The 14,041-nt window shown below is 39.8% G+C and overlaps 1 protein-coding gene across 2 annotated transcripts in view; it reads right to left on the reverse strand.

The window, feature by feature from the left end:
* The window catches only part of TANGO6 (transport and golgi organization 6 homolog), a 177,277-nt gene that overhangs the window by 116,485 nt on the left and 46,751 nt on the right, over positions 1-14,041 (reverse strand). For both annotated transcript variants that reach the window (XM_040253254.1, XM_040253255.1), the window contains exons 11-12: positions 13,527-13,718; positions 5,585-5,719 (exon numbers count right to left, since the gene is read on the reverse strand). In XM_040253254.1, coding sequence (XP_040109188.1) covers positions 5,585-5,719; positions 13,527-13,718 — 327 coding nt within the window. The remainder of the gene's footprint in view (positions 1-5,584; positions 5,720-13,526; positions 13,719-14,041) is intronic.

Below are 14,041 nucleotides of genomic sequence, written 5' to 3' on the forward strand. Positions count from 1 at the left end.
TAAGAAAAAGGTCCATTTTATCAAAAATCTATGTGGTACTGGAAAAGATATTTTAGGATAACTGTGCTAGCGTTATCACCATGCTGGACTTCATTCAGTGCCTCTGTAGTATCATGTGTCTTTGTTTTTTCTTCAGCTATCTGAAATGAGAATATCTACTTATACCTATAGTGTATGGCTTCTTTTTCATTTCTCGTATACATAACAATTTCTTCTTAAAAAAAAGTAAGACAAATAAACCAATGGAACAGAATAGAGAGACCAGAGATAGACCCACATAAATATAGTCAACTGATCTTTGACAAAGACGCAAAGGCACTACAATGGAGAAAAGATCAACTTTTTAACAAACGGTGCTAGAACAACTGGACATCCATAGGCAAAGAAATGAATCTAGACACAGACCTTACACTGTCACAAAAATCAACTAAAAATGGATGATGGACCTAAATGTAAAATTGCAAAATTATAAAATTCCTATAAAATAACATAAGAGATATCTAGCTGACCTCAGGAATGGTGATGGCCTTTTTAGGTGAAATACCAAAGAAATCCATGAAAGAAATAACTGATAAGCTGGGCTACATTAAAATTTAAAACTTCTGCTCTGCAAAAGGCAATGTCAAGAGACAAGACAAACCACAAACTAGAAGGCATCTGCGAAAGATACATTTGATAATGGACAGTAACCTAAAATACACAAAGAATCCTTAGAACTCAACAATAAGAAAACAAACAACTCAATTAAAAAATGGGTGAAAGACCTGAACAGATACCTTACCAAAGAAGATAGCAATTGAAGATATGCTCAACATCATATGTCATCAAGGAACTGAAAATTAAAACAACAATGTGATAACATGACACAACCATTAAAATAACTAGAATCTAACACTAACAACACCAAACACTGATGAGGATGAAGAACAAAAGAAATTCTCATTCAGTGCTGGTAGAACAAAATGGTATAGCCACTTTTGCAAGACAGTCTGGTAGCTTCTTACAAAACTGAACATATTCCTACTAAACACTTGAACAACTGAACTCCTTGATATTTACCCAAATGAGCTGAAAACTTATGTCTACACAAAAACCTACACACAGATGCTTATAGCAGCTTTACACATAACTTTTAAAACCTGGTAGCAACCGGATGTCCTTCAGTAGGTGAATGGATAAACAGATTGTGATATATCCAGACAATGGAATATTATTCAGAACTAAAAAGAAATGAGCTATCAAACCACAAAAGACACTGAGGAACCTTAAATGTGTATTTCTAAGTGAAGGAAGTCAATCTTGGAAGGCTACAGAATATACGATTTCAACTACATAATGTTCTGGAAAACGTAAAACTAGGGAAACGGTAAAAGATCAGGAGTTAGGGAGAGGAAGGGATGAATAAGCAGAGGATTTGGGGGTTAGACCAGCTATTAGGTACAACACTATAATGGTGGATATTATACATTTGTCAAAATCCATAGTGTACAACACTAAAAGGGAACTCTAATGGAAACCACAGACTGCAGGTGATAATGATGTGTCAATATGTGTTCATGGATTGTACCAAGGTACCGTTCGGGAGCCAGATGTTGATACAGCAGGAGAGGCTTTGCCTGTGTGGGGGCAGGGGATGTACAAGAAATCTCTGTACCTCCTGCTCAATTTTGCTCTGCACCTAAAACTGCTCTAAAATATAATATCTATTTTAAAAAAATAACCAAGTTTTCTCCCCATTTTCAAACTTGGTCACTGTGCAATTCATCTTATTCCACTCTAATCACCATGGGCAGCTTCGTGGATTCTGAACCAAATAGTTTCTAAGGAAATGAAAGTTATGTATTCGTTCAGCTTCACAAGGCTACAGACTTCTCACTATGAGAATAACCAGGGAAATCTAAGACTACAAGTGCCAACTATTTGTTTATAAATGTTCAAAAACGTTTTTGAGGTATAAAGTAATATTTACTTAATTGATAAATGACAAAACTGAAGCATTAATTATCAATTATTTTTCAACGGTCACCAAGGGCCACTACCAAAATTGAGAAGTGACTGTAGTTCTCATTTTCCCTCTTGCCATTGCTTCTCAGCATAGATCTCACATCTAGATCTCAGAACTCTGTGTAAAAGCCCCGAGGCTGGAAAGAGCATCCCACAAGTGAGTGACAGACTCCTTCATCTGGCTGCCTCTTTCCAGTTTCTGGAATGTTTCAGGAACAGAACGAGCAGTGCTGTGTCAGCCCACTTCTACAATCCCCTCTAGGAATGCAAGTTAGGTAATGACTTGGAGTAGAAGTTAGATTAATGACTTGTTCTAAATTTCTTCAAATTCTCAAATTTAGAAACTGGTGGTTAGATCAGTAGGGGTGGGATTAAGGGTGGTGGGTGGTCGGAGAGGGCATGTCCTCTAGGACCATGGTCCCCAACCTTTTTGGCATCAGGGACTGGCTTTTCCTGGAAGGCAATTTTTCCATGGATGGGAGGGATGGTTTCAGGATGATTCAAGTGCATTACATTTATTGCGCACTTTATTTCTAACCTAATGCCACTGATGATCTGATGGGAGATACTGGTCTTTGGCCTGGAGGTTGGGGACCCCTGCAACAGAGGAGAACTTGGGTGGTCAGCCAGAGGAGGGCATATGTACCTGAAAAGCCCCCACAGGAGACTTTACAAAGCTCCCCTGGGGGACAAATACACTCTCACTCTGCCTTACCTACTGCAGTGAGAATTATTATTTTGGAAGAATCCAAAAGTCTCTTCCAGCAATAAAATGCTGACCGAAAAATTCCTAATTCTGAAAAATATTTACATTTACCTTGTGTTCTCATTTTTGTATATCACCTATGTTTCTTCAGATATTTAGCTGAGCAGTTTATATGTCTAGGTCCTTATTCATAATGTTACTGAATTTACTTACAAGTGGAACTTGAAGGTAAACTCCATGAGGGAACAGACACTTGATAAACATTTCCTGAATGAGTTCATCCTATGATACTCTTGGAAAAGTATTAACTGCATGAAATCTCAAGGTTTGGGTTCAAGTTCCAGCCCTCCAAGACCACGTCTGCTCCATGAGGCAGGGCTTCAGAGGACTCTGTGGGCCCTGGAACATCATGCATAAACTGCTTTCTGAGGGCACAGGGAAGTCATCAACACCATACTTTTACTGATGATCAGTCTTGACATTTAGAAAATATGTTTGGAATCACAGCTGTCTAGCTAGCAGCCTTAAACCTATACTTTCTCCAAATCAACTCCTCTTCTTAGACACTATGTTCTAATAATCATCTTATTTACATAAATTAGAAAGGAAAGAAAGGTTCAAAAGCTGTTAGATTCTGTTTCATTAGCTAAAACAATGAATAATGATCAGGGATAGGTACAATGAAACCTTCTAGACTTTGAAGCAAAAACCTAGCCTAGCCTGACAATGAACATCTGAAAACATAATTCAGGATCATGACTGTTTTCTCTAATACAAAGACAGAAAACCTAGCATTACTATAGAAGCCACTTATAAATCCTTCAATCAAAGAGAGAAAAAAAATAATAGATCTAGGGCAAAGGTATAGGGGTGACGTGTTATGTTCACTTGAACTGCAAAGTCAGAGGAATTCAGGATATAGTCGGTGAGTCAGGATGGCTCATGGAAGGGCAGGGTCACGGTAAAGGCTATACTACATCTGCATCAGTCAGGTGGATATCTGTTAGAACAGGACTAATCTGCATAGCCAGCCCCACAATGACGGACTTCAAAAAGGAATTGGAGGTTTCTGTGTTCTGTTTTATGACATGGCTTGAAATTCTAAGTGTTAAATAAGCAAAAAAACACACTCTCAACTATGGAAATAAAGACTATTCAAATCAATACCCAACCAGAAAAACACACACCAACCAGGTCAACTAAATCCATTAACAGTACAACTTAAAAAAATTATTCCAGGGACTTCCCTGGTGGTCCAATGATAAAGACTTAACGTTCCAAAGGTAGGGGGTGCTGAGTTCGATCCCTGGTCAGGGAAACTAAGATTCCCACATGCTGCTTAGTGCAGCCAAAGAGAAAAACAATTTCATTGGTGAACTCCTCCTTGACAGTTCTAACAGGAGGAATATAATACAGCAACTGAACCAAAAGTGTTTTCCAAAAAAATAAAAAATCAGGAGTGCTAAGTAAATCTACCAAAAATGGGTTTCACATTAACAACAGGCCCAAATAAAATTTCTTTTCTCCCTGGAGAAGGAAATGGCAACCCACTCCAGTACTCTTGCTTGGAGAATCCCATGAATAGAGGAACCTGGCAGACTACAGTCTAGGGGGTCGCAAGAGTCGGACACGACTTAGTGACTAAATCAATCCTAAAGGACAAGCTGCTGCTGCTGCTGCTAAATCACTTCAGTCAGGTCCGACTCTGTGCGACCCCACAGATGGCAGCCCACCAGGCTCCCCCATCCCTGGAGAAGAATCAGTATCAGAATTTAATCCTTAAACTCAAAAATCCATTCCCAGAGGAGTTCCCCACTCATTGCTAAGAGTTCTGTCCTGTTTGATTTCAGGGAAGATTTCATAATACTTGCACTAATCCTATCTCACTTTCTTGCAGTCTTCTAACCTAATGTGGTATGTCACACACACAGGTGCTTACCTTTCCACCTTGTTCTGACTCCTATCTCTACAGTTCAGCTACACAGCCTTCTATCAGTGTCTTAAGTGTACAGAGCTCCTTCCTGCTTCCAGTCCTCAGTGCTCCACCATTGAAAGAGGCCCCTCCACCTGCCCTACACACACTCCCAAACTCCTATGCATCACGTCTTACCTTAAACTTACAGATAGTCCTTATGGAAATCTCCCCAGCCTAGGTTAGATGTTATGTTCTCTTGGTATCCTCTACTTCTTGTTTGAGGTACTTCACTCAATTCTATTTTTTGACACAATCATTTAATGCCTGACTCCCTCATGGGTTCTAAGCTTCATGGCAGGAGGGACCATGTCTGCTTCATCCACTGCCCCATTTCCAGCACCTTGGCTCAGCATTTGGCACATAACAAGTAGGCAATACATATTTTTTGAGTGAATAAAGTTAAAAAATAATAAATTATGTAAAAGATATATGCACTGGAAACAAAACTTTTAACATGCCACATGATATGAGTTGAACAATGGATCCTGTGCCAAAATGGAACTACTGACAACATGGAATCCTATGTAGCCAACAGGTTACAAAGATTCTTCCCTGACAACAGCAGCAGCAACAAGGGCTGAGCTTCAGAGAACCAGTACAGTGAAGGCCAGAGAATCTAGTATTCACCACAGATGCAAAATAGGTATTTCCAAATCCAGCTTATGCCCGGTAAGAAAGGGCCCTGCCCTTTTATGGGGAAGTCTACCCAGGTAACAGAGAGGAAGTGGTACTGTTTTCCTGTCTTCTACTTGGAGAGAATTCTTATCAACAACCTGACTTGTTTGTCCCAGTTCTCCTGTGTGCAGTAGCCATTCTGACTTCTCACAAGGGTATGGATGGGAAGCAACACGTTTTCCTCTCCTCCTTCCTTTCAAGTTTGGCTCACTTCTCCAACTCACCTGAACGGCTCCTCCCAGCATGACAGCCACCAGCCCCATGGACATGCTCAGTGTCTGTGACTCCACAGTGCTCTCTGCCTGGTGGGCCAAGCTTGCACATGCTCGCTGCAGGGTTGCTGCTACAAAGTCCACAACCTGCCACAGAAATGAAGTTTAGAATCAGCAAGGAGCAAGAAAAAAAAAAGCCTCAAAATTCTCTTTACATCTGATGTCTACATCTTCATTTTCTCCCTCACCAATGTCACAATAGCAAGAAGATTCAAAAACAACCTCTGCTGAGCAGCAGTCATGGTACTCAGTGCTCTACACGCATCCGCCAGCTAGGTGTCGTATCAACTCGAGGATGTACTCTGGGCCTCATTTTCAGATGAAGAATCTCAGACTTAGAGAGGCAATTTGGAGGACTTCCCTGATAGTTCAACGGTTGAGAATCCACCTGTCAATGCAGGGGACATGGGTTCAAACCCTGGTCCGGGAAGATTCCACATGCCGCAGGGCATAAGCCCTAGACCACAATTACTAAGCCTGGGCTCTAGAGCCCAAGCTCTGAAACAAGAGAATCCACCACAGTAAGAAGCCCGTGTACTGCAACTAGATAGTAGCCCTGGCTCACCAGCACTACAGAAAGCCCCTGAGCAGCAATGAAGACCCAGCACAGCCAAAAATAAGTAAATACATACAATTTTTAAAAAGAGGTGATCTGCTCAAAGCCATACAGTCAATAAATGAGAAAGTCCACTTACACTTTCTCAAATCTTTTAATACACCATCTTACCTTCCTTTACTTTTCGTGAATTTTTGCTGGGAAATTTAAATGAAAAATAATTTGTTAAATTTCTGACCATCTCCAAGTGTCTTAGATCTGCTTCTCCTAATGAGGATTCCTCCTCAAATATTCTTTACTTCCATTTTGATAGTCTAGTACTAGTAGGCAAAGAATATGCAAAAAGGCATTCATTTTATTTAGAATTCAATGTCCCCAAATGATCTGCACGACCAATCCAGAGTCATTTTTCAAAGTACTGAATGATTTTAAAGGATTAAGATTATTCATATATAAGAGTTTACACAGCATCTGGATAACAACTAAGCCTTAAATGAAATTAATTTGGTCAGCATTATTTTAACTGTGCTTTGATTAATCATCTTAACTAGAAACACATTTGAATAAAAGACACCTACACATACCCATATATGTGCGCACACACACATACATGTGCACACACTCACACTTACATTTAGGATTAATGGCTCAAAAAGGGAAAATCAACTTGAAAATGGGATGGCTGAGATAGGTCATAATAAGCCTCTAAATAACATGTAAGCTTGTATGTTCAACTCTCTAGGCAAATCACATGCTATGCTAGAATCTTTATTGCAGACTTAAAGTCAGGAGAATGGCTTGTTAACACTTGTCTTTTGGAGCTAAGGCAGGAAACTAGAAAGGTTATTAAAAGTTCCACTTACTGGAATAAACAACATGGGTTATGGCAATTTTCACCACCCTCTCAAGCCTGAGAATTTATTGATTACTAGAAGTTAAGGACACTGGCTTTTCCCAGAGAAACTGGTGCATCTACTATCTTGGGTTCCACCTATTTTGCCTTCAAAGAGTCTTCTAAAGCACTCCTTGATTATAGGAAGTTTCTATTTCAGCACAAATACACTGTTAAAATGCTGGAAAAGAATTATCTAGCCTTCCAACTTTTTCTAAATTCCTCTCCTCTATCTCTCTGCCTAACTACCTACTGATCTATCTAACCCCCTATAGATTGATCTATCTACTGTGCTTAATATTGCTAAACAAGTAGTATGACCCTAATTTTGTTAAGAAAGAATCTTTCAGTTTGTATGTGTATTAAAGGAAAAAAAAACCTGGGTGCTGTTAACTGGTATGACAGCCAGCTGCTATTGTTATTTATGAAGTACCTTTGCCCCTAAACTTTCCTGTAACAACAAAACCTCTATTCCCATTTTGACAACACCTCTTCCCCCACTAATCATTTCCTGTGATTTTATGAACTGTCAGCCACGAGAATAGGTAGGTATGTGACTGCTGTTGGTTCTAGAATTTATGTATATTGAGCAGACAATGGAAGACACCTTTATTTTTTACTTAAACATTTTTGTAAAGCTATGTAATTCTAAAAGCCAAATACTCGTGAAAGTTTATAATGAAAAACTGCCAGTTGCCTACCCTATTTCTCCCCATCTGATTCTACAGAGGCAACTGGTTTTACTTAGCTATTTTAGTGACAATAGTAAGCATTTACAATTTACCAGGTACTGTTCTGAATGTATTATAGGTATTTACTCACTTAAATCATCACAATGGTCCTTTGCTGCTGCTGCTAAGTCACTTCAGTCGTGTCCGACCCTGTGCGACCCCACAGACGGCAGCCCACCAGGCTTCCCCGTCCCTGGGATTCTCCAGGCAAGAACACTGGAGTAGGTTGCCATTTCCTTCTCCAATGCATCAAAGTGAAAAGTGAAAGTGAAGTCACTCAGTCGTGTCCGACCCTCAGCGACCCCATGGACTGCAGCTTTCCAGGCTCCTCCGTCCATGGGATTTTCCAGGCAAGAGTACTGGAGTGGGGTGCCATTGCCTTCTCCACAATGGTCCTTTGGGGATATGTAAACCTGTTGCCAACATTGCCCTTACAGATGACTGTAAGGGAGCTGAGGCCTCACTGTTAAGTCTGCAGACTTCGACTTAATCCTCCCATTCTGCAGCGTGCTGCATCAGCCAAGTTCAAAGTCTCTGGGTTCAACCTCTCTCAACAATAAACCTCTAGTCTTTTGCTGGGGAGGGGAGGTGATTGTACAAAGTTAAAGAAGGAATCAAATAGTCTTCTGACTCTTGTGGAGCTTGTCAACATGGTTCAAATTCAGCTCCATCTTTAGGGCTCATCTGGTGCCCCCAGTCCTTCCAGGCTTCTGCAGGGAGAAGTGGTTTGCTTTTTTTCCCCTTTTTTCAAAAAAAACTTTTAACAGCTCTTTAGAGGCACATGGCTTTGCCTCCTGACTTCTCTCATGCAAGTACTTAGCTTTCCATTTTCTGAAGTTGCTACTATCTTCAAATTTCCAAATATTGTTACTCTCTTTGACCCACTGTATCTCCTCTCCTGCTCTGCTGGTCACTGTGGTTTCCAGAGGGAACAGATAAACACCATCTTTTGTTCAATATAGCATCTTTAATCAGAAGTCTCTACTTTTTAAAAAATTTGTACTTCGATGTGGCTTAAATATTTTTACAGTGAGCAGGTGCAGGTGTTACTTATGTTAAAAAATGTAACATATGAAAATAGAACCCCTTTTACTCTGCCAATTACAGGGATCTAGTCACAGAATGGTGCAGAGGGTGGCAGTTTCCTGGAAGGGCAGGAAAAAGGGAATCTTGTTCATTCCACTCCATATACACTGGCCCCCTTGCTGATCCTGCCACACTCTGGGTATACTCCCTCTCATCTGAAACACTCTTCCCTTAGGTATATCAATGGCTCCCTCCTTCCCTGCTTCAGATCTTTGCTCAAAAGTTACTTTTCTCAGTGAGATTCTCCACACCACCCTATTTACCTTACTACACTCCCTTCCCATCCCTTTCCTTGTTAGATTTTTTCTCTCTAGTGCTTATCACCGTCTAACATGCTTTGTATTTAGGCTTGTTTACTGTCTCTCTCTATATATATATGAATGTAAGCTCCATGAGAGCACAGATATGTCTGTTTTGTTTACTGCTATGTCTCTGATACCCAGAAGAGTAGGTGGCACATAGTAGGCCTTCAATACATATTTATGGAATAAAAGAACTGAGGAGTTGGAACAGAGCTCTGAATCAGTAAAGATCATTCCATGCCTCATTTTTCTCTGTGTTATCTCACATACTAATATGCCATTTGCCAACACAGTTTTTAAAATTTTTCATCTTTCATCCAGGAATCCTTCAATATGCATTTGTAACAAATAGAGAGAAGTGTCTTTTTACATAACTGTGCTGTGTTTAGACGCTCAGTCATGTCCAACTCTTTGTGACCCCATGGACTGTAGCTCACCAGGCTCCTCTGTCAATGGGGATTCTCCAGGCAAGAATACTGGAGTGGGTTGCCATGCCCTCCTCCAGGGGATCTTCCCAACTCAGGGATCAAATCCAGGTCTCCTGCATTGCAGGCAGATTCTTCTTTACTGTCTGAGTCACCAGGGAAGCCCAAGAATACTGGAGTGGGTAGCTTATCCCTTCTCCAGGGGATCTTCCTGACCCAACAATCTTCCTGACCCAGGAATCAAACTGGGTTCTCCTGCATTGCAGGCAGATTCTTTACCAACTGAGCTACCCGGGAAGGCCCCTTTATGTAACTACCGTACTACAAATACACAAAATACAAATTCCTTTTATCTTCTAACACTGGGTCCATGACTTTTACAAAAATGTCTTGATACGATTGGTTTTTTGAATCAAGAACCACTCATTACACTTCCCTGATAGGACTCAAGTCCCTTTTAAGCTGCAACAGCCCTGTCCCTCCTTAATGCCATTTATCTGATGAAGAAACTGGGTCATTTGTACCATGGAATTTCCTGCATCATGGACTTGGCTAATTGTTTCTTCATTGCACTTAATTTGCTCCTTTACCCTGTGGGGTGGGGGGGGTTGTTTTATATTGTTTCAGGGTTTGGAGAGGAAGAACACTTCCTGGTGGTATGGCATACATCGTACTGCATTACATGAGAGGCACATAATAATGTCTGCTTCTCTTCTTATAGTGATGCTAAGATTACTCAACCCAGTGAATTCTCTGGCAGTCCAGTGAGTGGGACTACTTGCTTTCACTGCTGAGGGTGCAGGTTCAATCCCTGGTTGGGGAGCTAAGATTCCACAAGCCACACAATGAAACCAAAAAAAAAAAAAAAAGATTAATCAGAATAAGCTGAAATATATAGGGAAACATATACTAACACTCTTTCTTTGACTCTCTGAAATGAGTCAAAGAGTCAGAAATGACTGGACAACTGAACAACATACTGATATTAGCATTAACCCTGAAATCTACCAAAAATAAAATGGACAGGCAGATGGAGATATAGATAAAAATGTGATAAAGCAAATACAGTAAAAGACTAATGACAGAATCTAGGTGGTGGATATCCAGATAATCACTACAAAATTCTTTGAAATTTGAAAGTTTTTATAATTAAATGCTGGGAGAAGAAACGATCAGATGGTTTGGGTATATTTGGCCTAATACATTCATTATAAAGTATCCCTAATGGTGTTTGTAGACATTGATGATTGCTACCTCAATTGATTATTTCATTAGGGGATTGCAAAATATTGATATAATTTTCTAGTTCGCATTTTGAATTTTCCAGCTGTGGCTCTTACACAAAGAAAAAAATTTCTTCATTGACTGATTACATGGAAACATAGCTCCCATAGGAAAGATAAATGTCTTATTCTTTCCTTGCATTTATCGATTTACAAAGTAGTGAACTGATCACCTAGGAACCTCCAAAGATGTCCTACGAGATACCTTTTGGGGGTGAACTTGATGCATTACAATCCACTGCAGGCATTATTCTTTTTCATGCTCAAACTGTCCTACCTGTGGTCAGTGGGAGCCCCTCCAAGTTAACTTGTGAACGCTACTGACATGAGCCTGTTAATCTCAGACTGCTTCCTGGTTTTCAGGCACAACAAGATGCCCTGAGGCTTACACTGTACAATTTCTGCCCTGGACCTGAACGAACCTTTAATCCAATGAGCTTTGTGTTCTTCTGGTAGGAAGTGGTGATTAGAAACTATAATCTGGTACTAGTGATGCTTAGGGCTACTGGACTATCACTGCTTCTTGGCACTGACAATAGACTGAGCTAGGAAATATCTGTTTTTAAAAATGAGAAAAATAAACTATGAGTTCATACAAACACTTCCAGTTAAAATTTAATATGACAGGGGTTCTACTTAACTTAAATTCATTAAACTCTTTTATTTCTTACACTGAAAACTCTTCATTCCTAATATTAACAAAATTACTTACAATTTATTTATTACATATAATTTATCCATATGCCTGCATGTATTTCAAAATAATATACCCAAATTACCACCATCAGTAAGTCTGCAAGATGCAGTTCAGTGGGGTTTTGTGTGCTCCTTTTTTGTCGTGACACAGTTCAACCTCAGATGAAGGGAAATTTAACGGGACAAATCACTCTTGTATCAGCCTAATGCCATTGTTCCTTAATTAGGAGTAAAGGGAGATAAGTGGGAAAGTTTAAGTCATATCAGTTTTTAAGCCATTTCCCTTTCCAACGGGCATTCTGAGACAAAAACAAGGTCTGGGTGAAAAATTCTTTAGCGAATTGATATAAACACAGGAAAAACAAATCACCCTACTGAGTAATACAGGGTCAATGAACTGAAGGAGTAAGAAGCCAGAAAAGAAATCATGAACATAAATCTCATTAAACAGGCACGATACGTCAGAGCTGACAGGCAGCTGCAAATGTTCTCAGCAGGAGCTGTAGTGAAATGCTGCTTAGCAACACCCAAAGGCAGAGGACAATGACGATGATACAAAGAGCTGGAGTGTCAGATTTAAGTGTGACAATCAGACCATCTTACAGCTGATTATTCACCAACCAAGCCACAACCAACTGTGGTAAAAGGGTAAAATATGACTACACTGACTATGCTTTAGTATTTTTAATTCCTACTTTTAAAAAATGCTGGCAAAGGGTTTCCCTAGTGGCTCAGAGGTAAAGAATCTGCTTGCCAATGCAGGAGACACATTCATTCCTTGGTCCAGGAAGATCCCTCATGCTGTGGAGCAGCTAAGCCCATGCACCACAACTATTAAGCCATGCTCTAGAGCCCCTGAGCTCGACCACTGAGTCAATGTGCCACAGCTACTGAAGCCTGCAGGCCCCAGAGACCGTGCTCCATAACAAGAGAAGCCACTGCAATGAGAAGCCCATGCACTGCAATGACGAGTAGCCCTTGCTCGCTGCAACCAGAGGAAAGCCCTTTCAGTAGTAAAAGTCCAGCACAGCCAGAAATAAATAAATAAATATATATATATTTTTAAAACGCTGGCTAAAAAAAAAAAGGCTGAGCCATTAAATTCAAGCACTGATCTGATCCACAGTTAACCTGATCCTGAAAGCACTAAATAAAATCTGTAAACTTCACTGGCAAAATAAAAAGGCAACAAAAACACTTCACAGGTTGTGATAAGCTATGAGTTAAGAGTTATGTGTCTCCTGCATTGCCAAGCAGATTCTTTACCTCTGAGCCATAAAATTCAATGTGATCTTATCATTAGTGATTTTTTTTTCAAAGTTGAGTTTTAATCATTCTCAACATTTTTTTTTTTTTCCTACCATGACATACAGCTTACAGGATCTTAGTTCCCAGACCAGGGGTTGAACCCGTGCACTCTGCATTGAAAGGCCAGAGTCCTAACAACTGGACTGCCAGAGAAGTCCCTCCTTCTCAACTTTTAGTGTACATTAAAATCATCTATGGAGCTTAAAATAAAAAATACATATGCCCAGACTCTAATGTAGACATGCTGAATCAGAATCTCTAAAACGGGGCTGGGCATCAATATTAGGAAAAAAATCCCAGACAATTTATTTGCACCAAAAGTTGAAAACCACTGAGATATATAAATATTTAAAACAGTTCTGTTTTATGTGCACGAGAACCACTTCAGGAGCTTGTTAAACATGCCGATTCCCAGGACCTATGAAAGTACTGACTCTCTTAGTCTGGTGTGGGCTCAGTAATGTACTTTTAACCAGAATTCCAGGTAGCACTGATACAAGTGTCATCAAAACACATTCTGAGTGACATTTTAAAAAATATCTTTGGGAAAGAATGAAAGAAACCAAAACAGACAAATACCACCAGGCTGGGATCCATTATGTGGCAGCCACTGACCTGAGTGATGTTGGTGAATATCTGCTCAGACATTCTCTCACACAGAAGAGCCACCAGTTGGAGAACCAGCAGCTTCCGCTCCTGACCTTCCACCAGAAGAGTCTGGTGCTGCTCTAATTCCAAAAGGCTTTTGTTGGAGAAAGACTTCATTTTAAACTCTGTTTCATTTTCCACAGCCATGTGAGTTAACTCCTATCGGTGTGGGAGAAAAAAAAAGTAAAGAAATATCCTACAGAACTAAGGACTTTAAAAACAGAAAACTCATTTGAAATGTATATATGGAGAACCAGTCTCTGTTCATTACAGCATTAGTTACAATAGCCAAAAACTGGAAACAAATGTCCTTCAATAAGAGAATGAATAAGCTGTGATGTATTTACTATATTGCAGCAGTTGAAATAAATGAACTAGATCTATACAGATATCAATATAATCTTAAAAACAGAACTGAATGGAAGAGGTAAGTTGCAGAGTAATATATATATCATGATGCCAAGTATATGAAAATGATAAAC

The sequence above is a fragment of the Oryx dammah genome, unplaced genomic scaffold (assembly GCF_014754425.2).
Source record: "Oryx dammah isolate SB20612 unplaced genomic scaffold, SCBI_Odam_1.1 HiC_scaffold_13, whole genome shotgun sequence".
Lineage (NCBI taxonomy): Eukaryota > Metazoa > Chordata > Mammalia > Artiodactyla > Bovidae > Oryx > Oryx dammah.